Below are 19,566 nucleotides of genomic sequence, written 5' to 3'. Positions count from 1 at the left end.
TCGACTTTTTTTTCACCAACGATGAAACAATTAGATTGGCCATCAATGGCACTTGCTCCTTTTAAAAAATGGCATCACCATGAACCCGAGTCTCCCTGTTGTTATTAGGAGGATCCCAAACACTAAATATTTTTTTTGGTAAAGCTCAAACACTCTAAAAATAGCGGCAAAAAAACAATAACCAACCAAAATCTTGATTCAACCCTCACCGTGGTGTGCATCACCATTTGCTAGAACCTGGCAAGCTTACTCTACTGGTAACTGATAATTCTGTTTGCAAAAGCAGAGCCGTTTCACCTAGGGCTCTTACCTACGAATTTTTATCGTCTCATGTTACTGCACAGTGCAATGCTGCATCGTGCTGTGCTGCATAGGCCATGTGGCACAGTGGGCGCCACATAGTGCACATGGCCTATGCAGCCACCGCACAATGCGGCCAAACCTGCCTAAACCGACACAGAAACGCCCAAGTGAAGAACTTCTTAATTCCTATAAGGAGTCGGGATTTGAGAGATCAGAGCATTTAATTCCTATTATGCTAAGAAAATCAATCTGATTCAACCGAAATCATCCCGCAACCTGGCAGTATCAATTTATTTCCATCGCAACAGGGATCTTATTTCCAAGCCAGTTTTTGGAACCAGAACTTCTGGTCTTCACAAAGGTTTTGAACATGCTGCAAAGCTGGATTTGAAGATGAATGAAGCTTGATGCTATCACAAGACCTGAACTGGTTTCTTCCATCTCCATCCCAATCTCCGTGAACTCTGGAAATTTTAAACTTAATAGTACAGGTGGCAGACATTTCAAAGAAAGTGTCTTTTTGTTATTGTAGCAATACTAATCTAACAAACCTCCTAATTTTCTAGGCTGATAAAGCCCTAAACACTAAAACCTCTTTTATCTTTAATCTCAATGTAAATTTGCCCTCAAGAGTAATATAATTTTCTTTTTCTCATAAAAAAAAAAAATTTCATCCAAATATATGACATTACCCGCAATAGTATCAAGGAACACCAAGAAACCATCGTCCTTGATCCGAAAACATAAATTATGCCCAAGGAGATGGCTCACCACCTTCACATAAAAGTTTGTAAGAGAAGAGCGAACATAGGGAAAATTTCACTATAGACATATAATGCCAACACATCCCAACCCCTCTTACCATCACTTCTTTTTCTGGTGTGGAGCATGAAGTTATATCAACTGACTTAGAACAGAACACAGAAAAGGAGTAGAGGGCATAAGACTTGAAAGTTGAAACTAGGCCACTAGGGGGATGGCGCACATGCCCAATAGTAAGAAAAGGGCATTCAGGTGATGAATTGGATTACATCTTCAACTTTACCACCTACAAATGTATAATTATATCCTACTGAATCACATAGATGGCTGAGGTTACACAGTGTATGATTGCTGAATTGTGTCTATGTCTAGGCCCTTCAATCTCACCACTGATTCAACATGTCCTTTCAATGTGGTGAGTTCCCGTAACCTGCATCATGCCATGATAACCAAAGTTAGTGTGCCTTTGGTCAGAAATATGGAGTCTCCAAAAGCTCAAACGATTTAAAGTCTATGAAGATACAATGGATACTAGTGGCAGTATATGTATAAATTGCAAACTTCTACCCAATCAGCATACACTGGCTGGAGGACCACCCTGACCAAACTAATGATCTTCAGATAACACATTCAACTCCCCCCCCTTCCTCCCCCCTCTCTCTTTTTCCCCCTTATCCTCTTCTGTCCCTCATTTCAATTGTCTAAGTGTACCAAGGCTTTTGCAACACACTCCAAAAGCGATACCACTCAGAAGGAATTGGGGAATGGGGATCCACCAAGACCACAATCATGAATAGCTGAGACACATTTTCTGATTCACCATGTCACATCGTCCCCTCCAACCCCAACCCAACCACCCCAATAGAAGAAAAACTATAATTAAAAGAAATGATCAAGAGAACAATAATGCTACTCTAGTCATCCAATGAATTGGCTGCGTAACAGTTAGCTAAGGACCAAGTAAAGGTGATTCCAGGAATGAGAGATCCATGCAGTTTTAGCTAGGATTTCAGTTTTAGTAGAATTTGCCTATTGGACAATGAGATAAATAGAAAATATATAATTAACACGCATTGCCCAACCAGCTACTCAATGTGCCAATTTTAACATTTTAACACAAAATGATAAACCCCACTAAATAGTTGGTATTCTGATCCCCAGGCCCTGGAAAAGAAAATTAGGTCTCTTTTCTTTTCCACCTTTCCATTTCTATTTATGATGCAGATAATCATTTTTCATACCTTGCAATTTCAGCTCGTCTTCTGGCTTCTTCAGCTATGTGATTAAGATCTGCGAAACTAGAGTGGTCATTGAACATTTTGGTGTCAGGTGGGTGCAGACCATGAAGGGTCCTCTGAGCATGTGCCCACTTCAGCTCACGAGCTTCCTTCCCGAAATCCTTCTGCCTTGTAAAGGCAATCTGCAATGACGAATCCAGAGCAGAAAATCAGCAACAAGAAATCCTTTTGGGTTTAGTTACACTAACAAGTAATAGAAAACAGGAGTCCTACCCTCTGCTCAATAACAAGATCCCAAGCTCTTCCACTCAGAGCATATCGTATGGTGAACTTTAAGAAATCAAGAGGGAAGTAAGTGATGATATTATAAAGCCAAATAACACCAGCCCAACCCCATCCAATCCCCTCAATTGCTGCAAATCCCCAGTTTGCATAGACTGCAATAAGTGTAGCTACCTGTCAAAGAACAAATGAAGTTTTAGGTTTTAATTCTTTCCTTTTTTTCTCCCCACGATGAAGGTAAATCAGGAGCTTGCACACAAAGGAAGATTGCTACCAGTTGGGCAACCACGAAAGCCACTACAAGCAATAAGCCAGGGCGCTCCACAAAAGACCAACTCCGAGCTCGTGTCACAAATATGAGGGCCTGACTGATGGTACTCACTTGAAGATATATGGCTGAGGCGAGTTTTCTGGAATCATCTCGAGTTTCTTTCTGGAGGCTAGAAACTCCAAATGTTCTCTGGAAATTTACAAAAAAGAAAGTCACTATCACTCAAGAAACTGATTAATGGGTACATCCTCATAAGTTTCTTGCAGTAAACTAAAATGACAGTAAAATATGGATAAATAACAAACTTTAAAGGGAAGGGGAACATTAGCAAGCCCACAGTGATATACATTTTCTTAAGAATTTTTATAAGATCAAGCCACCCTTGACTGATGTATACACAACATTATAATAATGCCATGTGTAGGCTTTCACAGCATCACTTTCGATGCAAAGGGCATAAGTTGCGATTAAGTTTTCCAATTGTATCCATTAAAAAGAAACCCACTGCTCCCCTCACCCCACCCCCAAAAAAAGTAAAAGTAAAAGTAAAACAAAACAGGAAGCCTCCAAAGTGCTCAGAAAACATAGATTCCATCCATTTTCTACACAATCAAATGTGCATCTCATGTTTACAAACTCAAGAAAACAGTTATGTTTTCTGCAGAGAACTCATCATACCGGAAAGAAATCCGTCTTATATGCTGCCCAAAAGAAGATAACCGTCATCATCGCCAAGTAGCTACCAAGAATTATACCAGTTGCAAATATTTCAGACAGCTTCCAGCTATCTGGCAGAGGAGAAGGCTTCACCCTATCTTTAGAAATTGTCATTATGGTACCTAATAAATCATAGAAAGCAAGTCGTTCGCATGAAAATGACCAAAAAAAAAAAAAACACCGTCTAGTACAAGAAGATGCTTCTGGCAATGAAATTTTGTGGAGGTGGAACAGTATATGACAACTAAGGGTATCTGCTAAGCTAGAAAAATAAAAATAATGGAGATTCCCTGTGGAGGAAGAGTACTGGGGAAGATAAACTAACCGTCGTTGAGGATGGCAATGATCAGCACCATGAAGGGTGGAAAGTCGAATTCCCATATAAGTGCCAGCAGCATGAAACCAAGCTGTTAGGATCAGGGGGAAAAAAGGATCATATTCCAGAAGAACCCAGCCGTTAGCTTACAAAACTTATACTCCAGATGTGCGGGAATAGAAGTTGTACAAAGTCAATTAAATAAATCTTAAACAACTGCAAGAAACTTACCACAATACGTATTGTGATAGAAACCGCATAAATCTGCAGAAAGATAAGGGAAAAACCATAACTATTAAGAACAGCCCACATGTTAAACCCCAGCTATATATTTTGTAGTAAGGAAATATTATAATTATGACATTGACACACAAGCAAAATTGGTTGAGATATGACTAGGGATGAAGTTTACTGTGTAATTTTTCATTCTCTGGAAGATTGCCCTACTAGTCAATACCGCACTGATGATAACACTAAGACCAGGTTCTGTCAGTACAATGTCGGAAGCACTACGAGCCGCATCAGTTGCATCAGCAACTGCTATCCCAATGTCAGCCTTCTTAAGAGCAGGTGCATCATTGACTCCATCACCAGTCATTCCACATATATGTTTCCTAGCTTGCAAGCGTTTTACAATCTCATATTTGTGCTCTAAACAATCAGAAGTAATGAGGTCAAATGAAACAAGGAGACAGAAATAAACGTGCTTTAAACACTCAAGAATAACAAATACGAGTATCATTGCAAGATGGAAATATAATAATCCACAATAAGGAAAACAACAAAAACATTACCAGGGAATACCCCAGCAAAACCATCAGCTTTCTCTATCAATTCATCAACGGGCAAAGCAGCAATTGACTCATCCTTGTTCTGACCTAGCAAAGCAGATGAGGGGTACATGTTGGTTCCCATTCCCAAACGTCGTCCTGTTTCCTTTCCTATTGCCAGTTGATCACCTGATGGGAACCCCCCCCCCCCCAAAACAAAAAAAAAAGAGTCAAGCAATAGGCATGGAGAACTGACTACAAAAAAATCCACTAATTCAATTATGTGGCAAGTATAAGAAACACAAGGAAATGCAGAAAGATAAGAGAGATGACTATCTATCACATGTATTGTGAATATCAACCAGCCATGTGGCCATAATGCTAATGTTCAATGATATCAATAATAGCTCGAAGCGTTGTCAGCCAAGGCAATCAAGCAGCCCCAAGATGTCAAGTCCATACCAGCCTAGGCAAGGTATAAACAGGCAGTTATCCAGGCAGAACCAGGACTAAGCACGGTTTTGCTCAGCGTCTTTGAAAACGGACTTGCCTGGCATCTGCTAGTTCAATGGGATCAAGCTAAATGTGTTCCAAAATTTATCAGATATTAGCTGGCACAGCGGCATCCAAGCAGGCAGTTGTTAGCTTAAATCCTCTCTCAATGAAAAACAGTTTGATAACCAGCAGCTGTCCACCAGTCAAACCTCCAGTCAGAATGATATAAACAGTCTGATCGTCTGTACAGGATGATTAGTTGATCATTGAATGGTTTTCAAGGCCTCCCATCAGAGGTTTGGGACATATACCCAAGGCTTGGTAGCCAAAAGTCCAATGTCCAATTCACCTGATAATTTCTCTTATGAGCTCAGACATCTTATGTATAAGTTTGAACTTTTAACCACCATGATATAGAAAATTAGTTCACAAATTCTCAATTTCCAAATGGGTATCCATAAATATCCCCATATCCCTCCCCCCACCCCCACCCCCCCCCCCCCCAAAAAAAGGGGGGGGGGGGGGGTGGTGGCAGCATTATACATTTAATGAGGTCTAATATGTCACAAGGCCGCACTTTGCTTGCCACGTCGCAGACTTGGATAGCATGGGTGCGTCATGCGATAATGGACTCCCCACACCAACATCAATTGCCAAATTTCAACTTGAAACAAGGGTTGGAAGTCGCTGAAAAATATCATTAATTACAAGAATGCCATTTCACTGTAATGGAATCTTATGGCATTACACTTTAAGATACTTCCTTTATTAATTTTGAGCTGAACTTAACATGTGATATGAAAGAGTTGTCCCCACTTTCATGGACTCATCCATGAGTGGCAATTCATGATAAATATGTCATCTCAAGGACAGTCGTTACATGTAATACAACCCAGAAAGTGTTCTCTAATCTATGCATCATAGTTGATCTTTTACACATTTTAACACAATTAAAAAAAGAGTATACATTAGGGGGGAAAATGCCAGAAAACTGCCCTTGTATAGACTCGGCCTATTAATGCCACAAAGAGCAAATCACATTGTTTATCTCTCCTGTCCCTTGGTGATATTTTCATATTCCTAATATGTTCAATAAAATGTAAAAGAATTCTTTCCAAGGAAAGAAAGTTAGATTTCAATCTATAAAAACAAGTATTACAATATCTAACATGCACTAGCCCCTAAGTTCTAAATTCAGTATCTGATACGAGATTTTCCAGGAAAGGGTTTTCCCCAATTTCCATATAGATACACATGACAATTATTTCTAAGTAGAGCATGGATCACTTTAAACTTGAAGGCATTTACTGATAAATTAGTATCTCATGGAGGGAAGGATTTAGATGATGACCCTAATATAATGTGGAATGAGATGGCTGCTTGAATTAGAAATACAGCTAAAGATGTTCTACGTGAATCTAAAGGAATACAACACTCATCTAGAGAGACCTGGTGGTGGGGTGAGGAAGTTCGAATGGAAATTAAGGTGAAAAAATCCAGTTTTAAAACTTGGCAAAGGACATAATGAAGAGGATTTCAAAAGGTATAAATTCTATAGAAACAAAGTTCTGAAGATAATAGGACTTCCTAAAGAAAACTGCAATCGCAGTTTATCAACCACTGACAAGACCACCGAGATCTTCGACTTAGCTCCCAAAGGTAATCCACCCGGCCCTTCTTACGAGGAGGCGTAGGGAAACTGCTTTTAGGCAATCCGACCTACTGCCCTGGGGCAGGATGCACTTACTTTCTTTGTTAGTATCGTTTGATTGATTTGTCAATGGCCTCTCTTTTTTCGTCTATGGACAGAAATAGTCCTTATGATCCTCCTCTGGGGTTCTATACCCATAGGGAAAAAGGGCCTCTTTGATCGATTCCCTACTACATTTATTTTCTATAGGAAAGCAAGGGCTACGAAATATGAGGATCTCTGTAACAAGTTAGGTACAAAGGAAGAGGAGCAAAGTATCTATAAACTAGCCAACAAACTGAGGGAAAGGAAGAGTAGAGATTTCAACCATTTTTGATGTATTAAAAAATAAGGATGATAATATTTTAATAAAGGATGAAGATATTAAAGAGAGCTGGAATAACTATTTCTACAGTTTACTAAATGAAAATAATAAAAGTAATGGCATCTTAGAAGGTTATAATAATCATCAAGAAGCTACGCATCCTAGATATATACGGAGAATCATGGCAGCTGAAGTGAAGCCTTAAAAAAAAAAGATGAAATTAGGTAAAGTAGTAGGTCCAAATGGTATCCCAATAGAGGTTTGGAAGAGTGTAGGAATTTGTGATTGTCATGGTAAACTTGGCTATTTATTAAGACTTTGAGCACAAGGAAAATGCCAGATGAACGAAGAAGAAGCATTGTGGTGCCGATTTCTAAAAATAAAGGTGATATTCAACGTTGCAATAGAGGAAATTAACTCATGAGCCAGTCTATGAAATTATAGGAGAAAGTAATTGAAGTACGCTTGAGACAAGAAACTAACATTTCAGATAACCAAGTTGGTTTTATGCCAAGGAGATCTACCACGGAAGCTATTTATGTGCTTAGGAGACAAATGGAATAATTTAGAGCAAATAAGAAAGACCTTCATATGGTCTTTATTGATTTAGAAAAAGCTTATGAAAGAATTTCTAGAGAGTTAATTTGTAAAGTATTAGAGAAGAAAAATGTTTCGAGTAAAAACTTGGACATAAATTAAGATAGTATAATGATGTACTGATTTAGTGACTAGTGACTAGCGTAAAAACTATGAGGGGACAGGGTAATGAATTCCCAATAACAGTTGGAGTACAACAGGGTTCAGCTCTAAGCCCGTATTTGTATGCACTAATCATAGATGAGTTGACTAGAGACATTCAAGATCAGATCTCTTGATGTATGCTTTTTGCAGATGATATTGTTTTGGTGGATGAAACAAATGTTGGGATAAATGCAAAGTAGGATTTTAAGGAGATCAACCTTGGAATCAAAAGGTTTTAAGATAAGTAATAAAAGTAGAGTGTAGGTTGTGTTGTGTAACTTTAGTAACAATAGGTTAAGAGTGGGGTGGTGAAAATTGATGATAGGGAGTTACCACAAAGTTATAACTTCAGATACCAAGGTTTAATCATAAATAAAGAAGGAGAAATAGATGATAATGTTATACAAAGAAATAGAATAGGGTCGATGAAATGGAAGAGTGCATCCGGAGTGTTGTGCGATCAACGTATCCCTTTAAAACTCAAAGGAAAATTTTATAAAACAGTTATACGACCAAAAATGATGTATGGGGCTAAATGTTGGGCAATAAAGAAAAAACATTTAAACAGAATTTAGTATGGCTAAAATGAGGGTGTTGTCTCAACCAAAAAAAAATGAGGGTGTTGTGGTGCATGATTGGTAAAACTAAAAAAGATAAAATAAAGAATGAACAAATTAAAGCAAACCTGGGAGTTGCCCATATTCATGATAAGTTGCTAGAAACATGTCTGAGGTGGCATGGACATGTGCAACAGAGGCTTTTGAATGCTCCAGTATGGAGAAGTGATTTATTTCAAATTGAAGGTGCTGAAGGAGCTAAAAAGTGTGCCTAAATCCATGTAGCCAAGCCCATTTAGTTGGGATAAGGATGAGTTGAGTTGAGAGAATGGATCACTCTCAAAACGAATCTCTCTTTTTTTGGGATGGAAGGATTGGTCTTCAATCAACATATGCCCAATATAGACTTTGATTCCAAAGGAAGCAAATAGTTTGGTAATTTTTGTGTAGAACTCCTTGTTTTTGCATGAACAAAAAGATTCTAGAGATGTATTTTCAGCAACTCCCCAACCACTGCCTTACTGTCGACATAATATTTTGCCCCGACAGAATGTCAGAAACACTCACAACATTTCAGTTAAAACTCCTCATCTTGTTCAAAGGGAAATCTCTTCTCCTCCATTTATTTCACATGTATTTATTTTCAATAATCATGAAAACCACAACATTTGATTCCTGCAGAAATATGCCAACATTTTAAAATATGCTCAAATATTTGGCAGAACTAAAAAAATATTTAGGTCAACCATATGAAAGAAGGCAAGACCTCCAACTAGAAGATTAATATTACATAATATATTAATTCCATGTCTGCAAATTCCTTCTACACTATTAAGTTGATCTACTCATGTTTCATAGCTTCTGCCAGAAATATTGTTATCTGTATTAAAAATTAAGATTTTGTGAAACAACCACACAATACAAGACATCAGTTTTTAATAATTCATAAGTTAAACCTTCTAACTGATATGTGTGACTTAAGAATAAAAAATGCATCATTCAGTAGTTCTTAGATTATGTGGAGGGAGTTTTTTATGTGGAGAAATATGGGTATGAACAGCAGCGCACCAGTTCACCTGAAGCCAGTAACCTTACTCGATTTAAATGGCACCATGAGTCTCAATTTACCCACATAATTCAATTAGATGATACATCATTTTTCTACTTCACATGGTAGCCCCGGATGTAAAGGTTAAGGGATAACATTTCATAAGACTTCAACACACCTGTGATCATTTTAACATTTACTCCAAGGTTTAGAGCCCTTCTTATGGTCTCCGCACTGTCATGTCGAGGTGGGTCAAAGAGAGGCATGAGACCAATGAACTGCCATGGACCTCCGGGGCTTTCTTTCCTTCCCTCCGGAACTTCCTGTACATCAAAGGAAAACAGAGACCATACAGCATGAAACCAATAATTGAGGTAGAATACATATAAAATAAGCAGCAGGAGAGACAATAGAGCAGATTATGACCTGGTATGCTAATGCAAGTGATCGTAATCCACGCTCAGCAAACTTATCAATCACAGCATGAACTCTTCGTTCAATATCCGGCTTATTGTGTACAAGATTCAGAATCTGGGAACCATATCACTCACAGGAATGAAGATAAACATCCAATAAACTAGGACAGAATTCTCAAGAGTCGGGAAAGTTGTTACCTGCTCTGGTGCACCTTTGCTGACCCGATGCATTTTACCTTCATTGTCGATATATGTCAACGCTGTTCTCTTATCTGTGGGATTAAATGGAAGAAAGTGGATCTCTTGAATGCCAGCCCGTGCCTATTGATGGTAAAAACAAAAAGAAATTAATACCAAGCAGAACTGATCAACATTGATATCCAAAGAAAATCACTATGTTAAATAATTTACCTCCTTGGGGTCAGCAAGCATCCCAACTATAGCAGCATCTATTGCATCCTGGTTTTCCACCCTGGAGGCTCGGGCCGCCATCAGAACAACAGTATCTGCATCAATTCCCTTCGTGAAGACCTGAGTAAATGTAATTCAGGTTTAGACCATTGTTGTCAAGGCATCGCCTATGTGGCTACTACAATGGACTCCTTGGTGCTCAAGGCCTCTGGTCCCTTGAGTATCAAGGTGCCTAAACACAGGAAAAGAAGAACTATAAGCTACTGAACTAAATGACTACGAAATATGAAGAACCATTTAATATATAGCTAAATAAATATCAAATTGATAACCAACTACCATTATGGTCTGGACGTAAAATACAGTACTTGCCTTATTGAAGAATTCCAGCAGAAGAAAGAAGAGAAGAACTTGCAGTTGGTCTGGTCCAACCTTGAACCTGTTTTCTGGTTCAGAACAAACCCCGTGGTTCAGTTCTGGTTCACCTAGGGGACTTCAAATCATGGGCTAGTGTTTAGGAGTTTATTTCCTTTATTTTATTGTTGAAGTTGTTTAGACAGACTGGAATACCTCTTATAAATTCCAGATTTGTTTTGAAGTCTATCTCTATTATTTATTCAGTTTAGGATTCCTCCCTTTTGAGTCTGCGATAGGGAGAAGTTTCCTTTTTTCATTTGGTCTTTATTTCTTCTATTAAATAAGTCTTTGAGTCAGTTGGGACTCTCCAAACATAGCCTGCGGCAAGAGAGTCCTGGTTAGTCTGTTTGCTCTTTGTCTTTTCCAGTTTTGAGTCTTATTTGAATTCTGATTTGGAGTTCTATAAATATAGTAAGAGGCTTAACCTCCCCCACAATTTGTTAATAAAAACATTGTTGCCGCAACTATGATCTGTGGACTTCAGGCTGGCTCAGTGGATTCTGACTGTTGACTATTATTATGGACTCAAGAGTGTTCTGCTGCTGTTTCGGCAAGGATCTGCTGGATTCCTGAATGTTCTTCTATATCCAATCGATCAGGTCAGATCAAACTCCAATTTCATTACCTGAAATATCTATTCTTGTTACTTTCTTTTTTTAGGTTCTGCTTAAACTCTAGTTCAATTGTTGGATTAACCACCCTTAGCAAATTTCTGTTGGAGCTTGATGTCAATTTACTTTCTTTGCTGAATTCAGATTCTTTTTTGCTCTCAATTTTCCAATCAAATTTAGTATCCTACCTGTAGTAAAAGAGCCCCTCCTTGGGCGGATTCCTCCTTTTGCTTCTCCCCGCAGGGGCAGAGAACCCATCACTGTCTCTTGCTGTTAATGGGTTTACACTACTGTTGATCATTCAAACAGTTCAATATTTGCTTTCTGTTTTGACCTCCAAGTTTCCTGCTATCAAATTTTCTCTGTTTTTCTGGGTTTCAAGAATCCAACTCTCAATATGACTTTTCAGTCCCTGAAAATCTGACTGTCAGTATTTAATCGAATTTTACTGAACTGTTCTCCTCAACTGTGAAGACACTCGACCAGATTTTCTGGCCAATCAAACATGTATTTGTTTATTTATTGAATTTCTCTTGATTGCTGGCTGGATTCTATTCCTACCATTAGGACCCCGCCTAGGTGACTACTGACTAGCAATCGCCTTGGCCTGCCTTGAGTGTCATGACTACTAAAGAGTGTACCGACTGCACAAGGCTCCCAACACTGGGAGGGGTAGAAAGTCAGGTCATAATGTATGCAATCTTATCCCCGCTTCACAGAGAGGCCGTTTCCCGACTTGAACCTGCTACCACTAGGTCGCAATGGAGCAACCTTACCATTGCTCCAAGGCTTGCCCTTTGTGCCATGACTACTATGGGTTAGAATAATTTTAAATTGTCAGTCAAAACTGCATCTACAGAAAGTAGCACCGTCAACTAACCTCAATAAGATTCTTGTCAACTGAGAGCTTGTTCAGTGTCAAAGTTCCAGTCTTATCACTGCAAAGCACGTCCATGCCCGCCATTTCTTCTATGGCAGTCATTCTTTTTGTGATGGCTCCCTGCATTGATTAATAACAGAATGCCTCATCTATCCAGGACAGTGCAACCCACAATGGGTTATGAACAATAACATCCCTGGAATGTCTGCCCCATCTTACCTGCTGAGATAAGCGATGGGAACCAATTGCCATTGTTACTGACAGAACGGTAGGCATGGCGATGGGAATCCCTCCAATCAGTAGCACTAGTAGATTGTCAATTCCTGGACGATACTTTCGGTGCTGAATGGGATACATAACAATAATCTCCACTAGCATTCCAACAGCAATTGAACAAATGCAGAAGTTTCCAATTGCAGTCAAAACCTAAAAAATAAATACATGAACCAATAAACCCCAGCAATAGATAGGTACATTGAGTAGGTGGGAGTCGCATGCTAACATATGCTTACCTTTTGGAAATGGCCAATTTGGTTTGTACTGTCCACGAGGTGAGCAGCCTTTCCAAAGAAAGTATGCACACCAGTGGCAATGACCACGGCTTCAATCTCTCCCTGCTTGCATGTTGAACCAGAATAAACACCATCACCTGGACCTTTAGTCACGGGTAGGGATTCCCCTGTCAGCGCAGACTGCAAATGAAACAGGACAAGATTTGTAAAGAAGACTGATTTGATCCAATTGTTAATGACACTGAAGACAAGGAAACAACGGTTCTACTTCTAGTCACCTGATCAATTTTTAGTGGATCTCCTTCAAGGAGACGAGCATCTGCGGGAACTATATCCCCAAGCTTAATACTGATTATGTCGCCCGGGACAAGAACAGCAGCATCCTCCTCGCTCCACTTTCCATCTCGTAGGACCTGTATTTTACATAAAGAGTAAAGCAACTTAGGGTCAAGACGTGTGTTCCAGCTCAAAATTGAAATCAGGAAACTGGAAACCCTACACAACCAACAGCACAGAACAGAATGAGATCCGAGTGGAACTACTAGCAAAGAAACAAGTCACTTCAATTTACTACCTTAGCCTTGGGAGCGAGCCGTGCCATGAGAGCAGCAGCAGCGTTACCAGCATTGTTCTCCTCCCAAAAACTGATAGTCGAATTTATAAAAAGCAGACAGATGATACCAACAAAGTCCTGCCAGTCAGGAGGTTTTCCCTGCCGAGTCCCAAAAGAAAAAACAAAAGCACTCAATTCCAACAACTTAACGAAGTAAACCATCAAAACCCCAACCCCTATAAAACCCAAACCATAAAGAGCACAAAAAGGGAAATCAGTACTAACTCCTCCATTAGCAAGGGCAATGGCCATAATCGCAGCCGCTTCCATAACCCATGACAAAGGGTTCCACATAAACCCTAAGAACTTCAAGAACTTACTCTCCTGAAAAACAAAAACAAAAACAAAATTTCGTACAGGGAAAAGAGAAGCATAATAAAATCACAAATCCAGAAAAAAAAAATTTTGGTTAGAAACAAAAGCAGCACAAGGACATGAAGAAGAAAAAAAAAAGGTACAGAACGGGACCTTTTTCTCCTCAAGCTTATTGTGTCCGAAAATGGCTAATCTCTCCTGAGCAGCCTCAGTGGTGAGACCATCCCTGCTACATCTCAAATTCTGAAAAACCTCTTCCAACGGTATGTTTTCCTGCAGTCAAGAAGTACAAATCCATCACTATATCATTCAAACACAACCTTCAACCGTCATAAGAAAAAGATCCAAGAGATCTACAGTTCAGAACAAGTACCAAATCCACAGCCTCCTTCAACACAGCTTCCAAAACTTCTACTTTATCAGCCATCTCTACTTCTGAGTGCGTTGTGTGTGTGTGTGTGTGTCACTCTCTCCTCCTTCACTCTTCAGAAAAACAAACAAAGCACACTTAAGAAAAAGACGAACTCAGAACCGAAACCGAAAGAAAAACATCAAAATTTCCCCTAACAAGATCAAATAATTCACCAGTCACCGATGTTCCTATCTCAAGTTCAAAGAGGATTCGTCGGCAAACCACATCGGAAGAAGAAGAGGAAGAAGCAAAAGTGGATAGAGGCGGCAACAACAATAACAAAGAGGGCAGTATTAGTATTTAGTACCAAAGGGTAACGGCATTAACAGTCAAAACACACTGAAGCTCTCTCTCTCTCTCTCCCTCGGTAACTCTGCAATTTATTTTTAGGCCTCAGACTTTACTTACTTACTTAGGGCACGATGGTCCTTCCTCGGATAAACAGCGGAAAGTGGGGCATGTACTTGGCGGGTACAGCACGGCGTCATTGAAATCCTCTCCAGAATCTCAGACTTTCCCTACCCTATCCCTTTTTTTATTTTCTTTTCCTTTCTTTTCCTTTTCTTTCCAACTTTTTCTCTTCTTTAGTTCGGTGGTTATGACTTATGACCTCTTCAGTCTTCAGTCTTCGGCGACAGTATCGTTACATTGCATCACGAGTTTAATTGCACCAGGTGTCTTATAGTAAGAAAGTCGGGCCCACAATTTATTAAGGTAAGTCGTAAGATTTCCTTTTTTGAGTGGGACCAGGGACCATCTCATCCTATATCTGCCAGGTGTCGAATTACGAGACCTCTTACCCATATGTGTTCCTGGGACACTAATACACCAAAGTGCCTCCCATTAATTCCACGTCATAATGTGTAGTAAAAAGTTTTAAAAAAAATGGAATCTCAGTGCACGGGAATTCCGTTGTTGTCTCGTGACTTTTCTTGTATTCTTTTCTGGCCTCTTGTCTCTGGTGACATTTTCTTAGGTAATGATTCAATGATAGCAGTTTCATGGTGATATCGAGAAATACACCGCTAGATTGACATATGCATGGACATAAATACCCTCTCCCTCAAATCTGCTCCCTTTCTTTTCCCAAGGTACGGCACAATACGTAACTAGTGTTACTAGGTAGTACAAATGCCTACATTCCCAAGTAAAAACCATCACTCCATCTTTCTCTACTTGTATATTATATGGAGGGTATTATATATATATGAGAAAATATCTAGGAGCAGGCCCGCCATCCATGAAACATGAAAGGTAGAAATCTCTAGGGGTGTCAATAATACCCGGCTGGCCCGAACCCGCCCTGAGCCCGGCCCGAACCCGACCCTGATCTGCTAGCCCGAAGGGCGGGTCAGGGTTGAGATTTTGGCTGACCCTGGCAGGGTCGGGTCTGGTCGGGCTCAACATGGCGGGCCTAGCCCGGCCCGGCCCTGACCCGACCCTGAATTCTTTATAAGCCTTTATATGGCTGAAAATACCAAAATACCCCTAAGAGTGATAAATAACCCTAATCCCATATGGCCATATTCCCTTTTGTTTTCACTTTTCACATTTTCAGTCTTCCCATTCTTCTTCTTCATCCACGAGAAGTGAGAAAGCGCCGCCGACGACTAGCACCTTCTTGTTCTTCTTCCTCGGTTCCTCCTTCCCAAATTCGCATCAAGGACTCAAGGTATGTTCTAATATTCAGCACTTCATTCTTATTTGGGTCTTTCCCCATCCTGCAATACAGTCTTGCTAGTATGCGTGGATTCCTCACCATGTCCTTAAAGATCTCATTTCTAGGAATGTTAAGAAGTACAATTTGCTATCTTCTTTATTTCCTTCAAATATTATGCATGCTATTCTTAAAGTTCCAATCGATGTATCTTTATAAGATGGTACTTGGTTCTGCCCTTTGACACAGAGTAATGTTGTAACTACTCATTGTGTGGTTAAGTTTAGACTTAAAAATGAAAGGCACTGTAGAGGTATTTGTGGATAGAAAAGAGATAGAAATTATAATCTGAAAGAAATCTATGACTGTAGAATAGAAGCTAATTTAATTTACAAAAGTTAATTTAAGTTAATCGGAGTATACATGGTGAGGGAATAAAGACTTTGGTATTTGTAGTAGTAGTAGTAGTAGTAGTACTAGTACAAGAAATGAGAGGTTCCATGAATCATCATCAGCATCATCATCATCATAGTCATGCCTGCATAGTCCTCTGTTCTCCTCCTCCTCTGATCTCTTCTTGCAAAACCTAAGGTTGTGTTGTTAGTTTGTTTGGCCAAAATTAAGCATTTGCATCGGAAAAACAACTCTTCCTTGCTCTCACACATTGACAAGTTTCGACTCAACATCGACAATTCAACCCTTGTTGATTTTCTCTTATCTGTTCAATCAAATATGAGTTCTAATTAGATTCCATACTAATAATGAGGAATTCTATTTAAAGAACTACTCAAAATCAATTTATTGTCTTCAATGAATCATGATTGAGAAAGAAAGTAGACTCGAAGATGTAGATTGTAAAACTACTCACCCTGATGAAGCAGAGGTGAAACATTAGACACTTCAAGGCCCTCTTCTTCCAAATTAAGCAAAACCTCGGCAGTGAACTTCTCATGTTCGACTCCCACATATCTGAATCATTACTTCTCTTTCTTCAATTTGACTCACCGAAACACTTGGTAATGATCTTGAACAATCCCATTACTTTGATTAGTATCGATGTGGATTTGATCTCCTTTCTTGTGAATACTTGATAGGATGTCTGTTTTCTCTGTTCACTTCTCAACTTGTTTTTGCGGCTCGGTATGTATTTTAAAACCCGAGAAATCGTCGCGAATGCTTAGTTTCCTCTGCAATTTTACCCAATTGAAAAATATACCATTAGAACTTTGGGAACTAAAGCATAACCAAAGGCAATTAGATTAAGAAAAGTTTTAATTTTTTTAAAGTACCGTTTGATCAGCCCTGGAAGTATTGATCTAAGAGAAGCATAGAGAGTGTTTAATTTCTTGCGGCGATCACGTTCACTGGCATTATGATTCAACTTCTTGATTAAGGATGGATCAATATTGGTAATGGCCTTTGGAAGGAAAAGAATCCAAATGGGGTTGCAATGAAGGGAATTGTAAAGATGGTGGTGAATCTAAAGCTTCAGTTTCTTCAGAATGCAATTCAATAAAGGGTCTTTGGCTGTCCATGAATTCTGCTTGGCCTTCTTGGCTCATCTTTTTTTCTTCCAAAGGCCGTAGCCATAGGTAGTTGGATACAAAGAAGAAGTAGAAGAAGAAAGGGCCAACATGATTGTTTAATCTGTTGTTGTATGGGTAATTGATAGGATTGAAACTTTTGTTTTAGGGGTAATTAAAGAGGTTAGAAGATGCTTTGGAACTCCTCTGGGAAGTAAGATGAGCCAATATGGAATTCATATTTATACCCTATGATTATCATATCTTGACTTGTAATGAAATGGGGAAATATATTAAAATAAATGATAGTTTCTTTTATTTATTTTTTAAATTTAATAGTTGAAAATCTATACATTGAATGTAAGCAATCTGATAATTGGTTTTTCTTCTTGTTTAATAGTTGGTGAGGCCATGGACCCCCACTCCCATAACCTCTGTTACTGGAATATGTTGTCTCGAAAATTAACAATAAATAAATAAAATAAAAGGTGTTTCATTGCATAACGTATATATGTATATACAATGTGAATTGAATTAATAAACTTGTCTATTATATTATTTGAAACAAGTATCCCGTGCTTGATCTGTAAATAATCCAAGTGTTCAAGTACACGATTAGGTGGTTTCCTCCAATTTCTTCAAGTAAACCAGGTCTGTAGGATAGATTTCTTCTAAACGAAATCATAAATGATGGAGTTAAGGGAAGCAGACAAAAGGAGAAGTTAGAATGAAAGGGGTACCCCGAATTTATCATCTTGGCTTAGGACTTCATTAAAATCACCAATAATCATAAAAGGGTAGGTTAGATTTACAAGAAACTATGATGAGATCACTTTTAATTTTTTTTAAAGGATTTGTTTTGTTATACTCTTAGATGACAGATATAGAGTCAAAGTATCAGATTTTGGCACCACTTTCTAGTGTTTAGTAGTAAATTTACACTAGTAAATTAATTTAACTTAGGGAAAATTACATCCCCTCCCCTGTACTTTGTCTTAATTACACGTTCTTCCCTTTGATGTATCAATCTGAGTGGGAGCAAGTCTCCTTCTTCTTCATTAATGTATCAATCTGAGTGGGAGCTCATCACTCACACCATGTATCAATCATATAGAGCAAGTCTCCTTCTTCTTCATTATTTTCTTCAATTTATTGTTTCAAAGATCTTACACATGTCTGGATTTTTGAATTTGTACAGATCTCAATGGAGGAAAACTCAAATCCAAGGCAGCCAAACTCAAGTTCAAATCATCCAAATTCAAATCCGTTGAATCAAGCTCTAAGGATCTGTGACAAGCTCTACAAAGGCACAACCAAACTCTAATGCGTCGAGGTATCTTCTAATCCCCTCACTATAGGGTCATCTAGTGTTTGGAATCACTTCACTAAAGTTATACCTCCTAGTGGTTCAAAAGCTACTAAGTGTACATGCAAGTATTGCCACAAGGAATTTGGTTGTGCAAGTGAACATGGTACTAGTTTACTAAAACGACATTTGGATAGATGTCTTCTGTGTCCAAGTAGTGAAAAAATAAGAAGCAAAAACTTTTGGATTTTAAAGTTGACACAAGTGATGGTAAGAGTACAATCACTAGTATCTTAGCTTGGAAATTTGATTATGAATTGTGTAGAAAGGCGCTTGCTCGCATGATTATTATGGATGAATTACCATTTATATTTGTAGAGCGGGACGGGTTTAGAGATTTTTGTAAGGCTTTACGCCTAGGTTTAATACTTTGACCCGTATCTTGTGGCACAAGATTGCTTGCAATTGTATCGGGGAGAAAAAGAAGTTGCAAGATTTGTTTAAGAGAACGCTCACGGTGTCCTCACCACGGATATGTGGACTTCTATCCAAAATCTTGGTTATTTGTGCCTCACAGCACATTACATTGACCAAAATTGAAAATTGCAAAAGAAAATCATTAACTTTTGCGTAGTCCCATCACCACATCTTGGTGAAGCAATTAGTAATGCCCTTGAGGTGTTTGATTGATTGGGGGTTGGATAAACGTGTAGTATTCTGGGACAATGCAAGCGATAATGATGTTGCAATTCGAAATTTAAAGAGAAGATTTAATAAGAAAAATGGGTTATTGTTGGGTGGTGAGTTTTTCATATGAGATGTGCTGCCCATATTTTGAATTTGATTGTCAAGAAAGGTCTTGAGGATTGTGGAGATGTTGTAAGTAGAGTTCGTTCAGTAGTGAAGTATGTAAGGAGTTCACCATCAAGGTCACAACAGTTTAGATTGTGTTATAAGCAAGAAAAGATTGAGTGTAAG

General features: G+C 38.8%; 1 protein-coding gene across 1 annotated transcript; it reads right to left on the bottom strand.

Annotated features, from left to right (window-relative positions):
• Window positions 1–1,146: 1,146 nt before the first annotated feature.
• LOC122654616 (plasma membrane ATPase 1-like) lies at window positions 1,147–14,468 on the bottom strand. Its single transcript, XM_043848782.1, has 22 exons — window positions 14,410–14,468; window positions 14,064–14,173; window positions 13,844–13,963; window positions 13,601–13,699; window positions 13,337–13,474; window positions 13,041–13,175; window positions 12,763–12,942; window positions 12,470–12,676; window positions 12,251–12,370; window positions 10,343–10,462; window positions 10,130–10,252; window positions 9,942–10,046; window positions 9,694–9,838; window positions 4,684–4,848; window positions 4,302–4,540; window positions 4,121–4,153; window positions 3,899–3,980; window positions 3,535–3,695; window positions 2,860–3,045; window positions 2,577–2,759; window positions 2,307–2,485; window positions 1,147–1,495 (listed from the first exon to the last, which is right to left on the bottom strand). The coding sequence occupies exons 2-22, from the start codon at window positions 14,115–14,117 to the stop codon at window positions 1,399–1,401; spliced, it is 2,871 nt and encodes a 956-aa protein (XP_043704717.1). The 5' UTR covers window positions 14,118–14,173; window positions 14,410–14,468; the 3' UTR covers window positions 1,147–1,398.
• Between the last annotated feature and the right edge of the window lie 5,098 nt (window positions 14,469–19,566).

The sequence above is a fragment of the Telopea speciosissima genome, chromosome 3, assembly GCF_018873765.1.
Source record: "Telopea speciosissima isolate NSW1024214 ecotype Mountain lineage chromosome 3, Tspe_v1, whole genome shotgun sequence".
Lineage (NCBI taxonomy): Eukaryota > Viridiplantae > Streptophyta > Magnoliopsida > Proteales > Proteaceae > Telopea > Telopea speciosissima.
The sequence above is the reverse complement of the archived record's forward strand: the minus strand, read 5'-3'. Positions and strand labels throughout refer to the sequence as shown.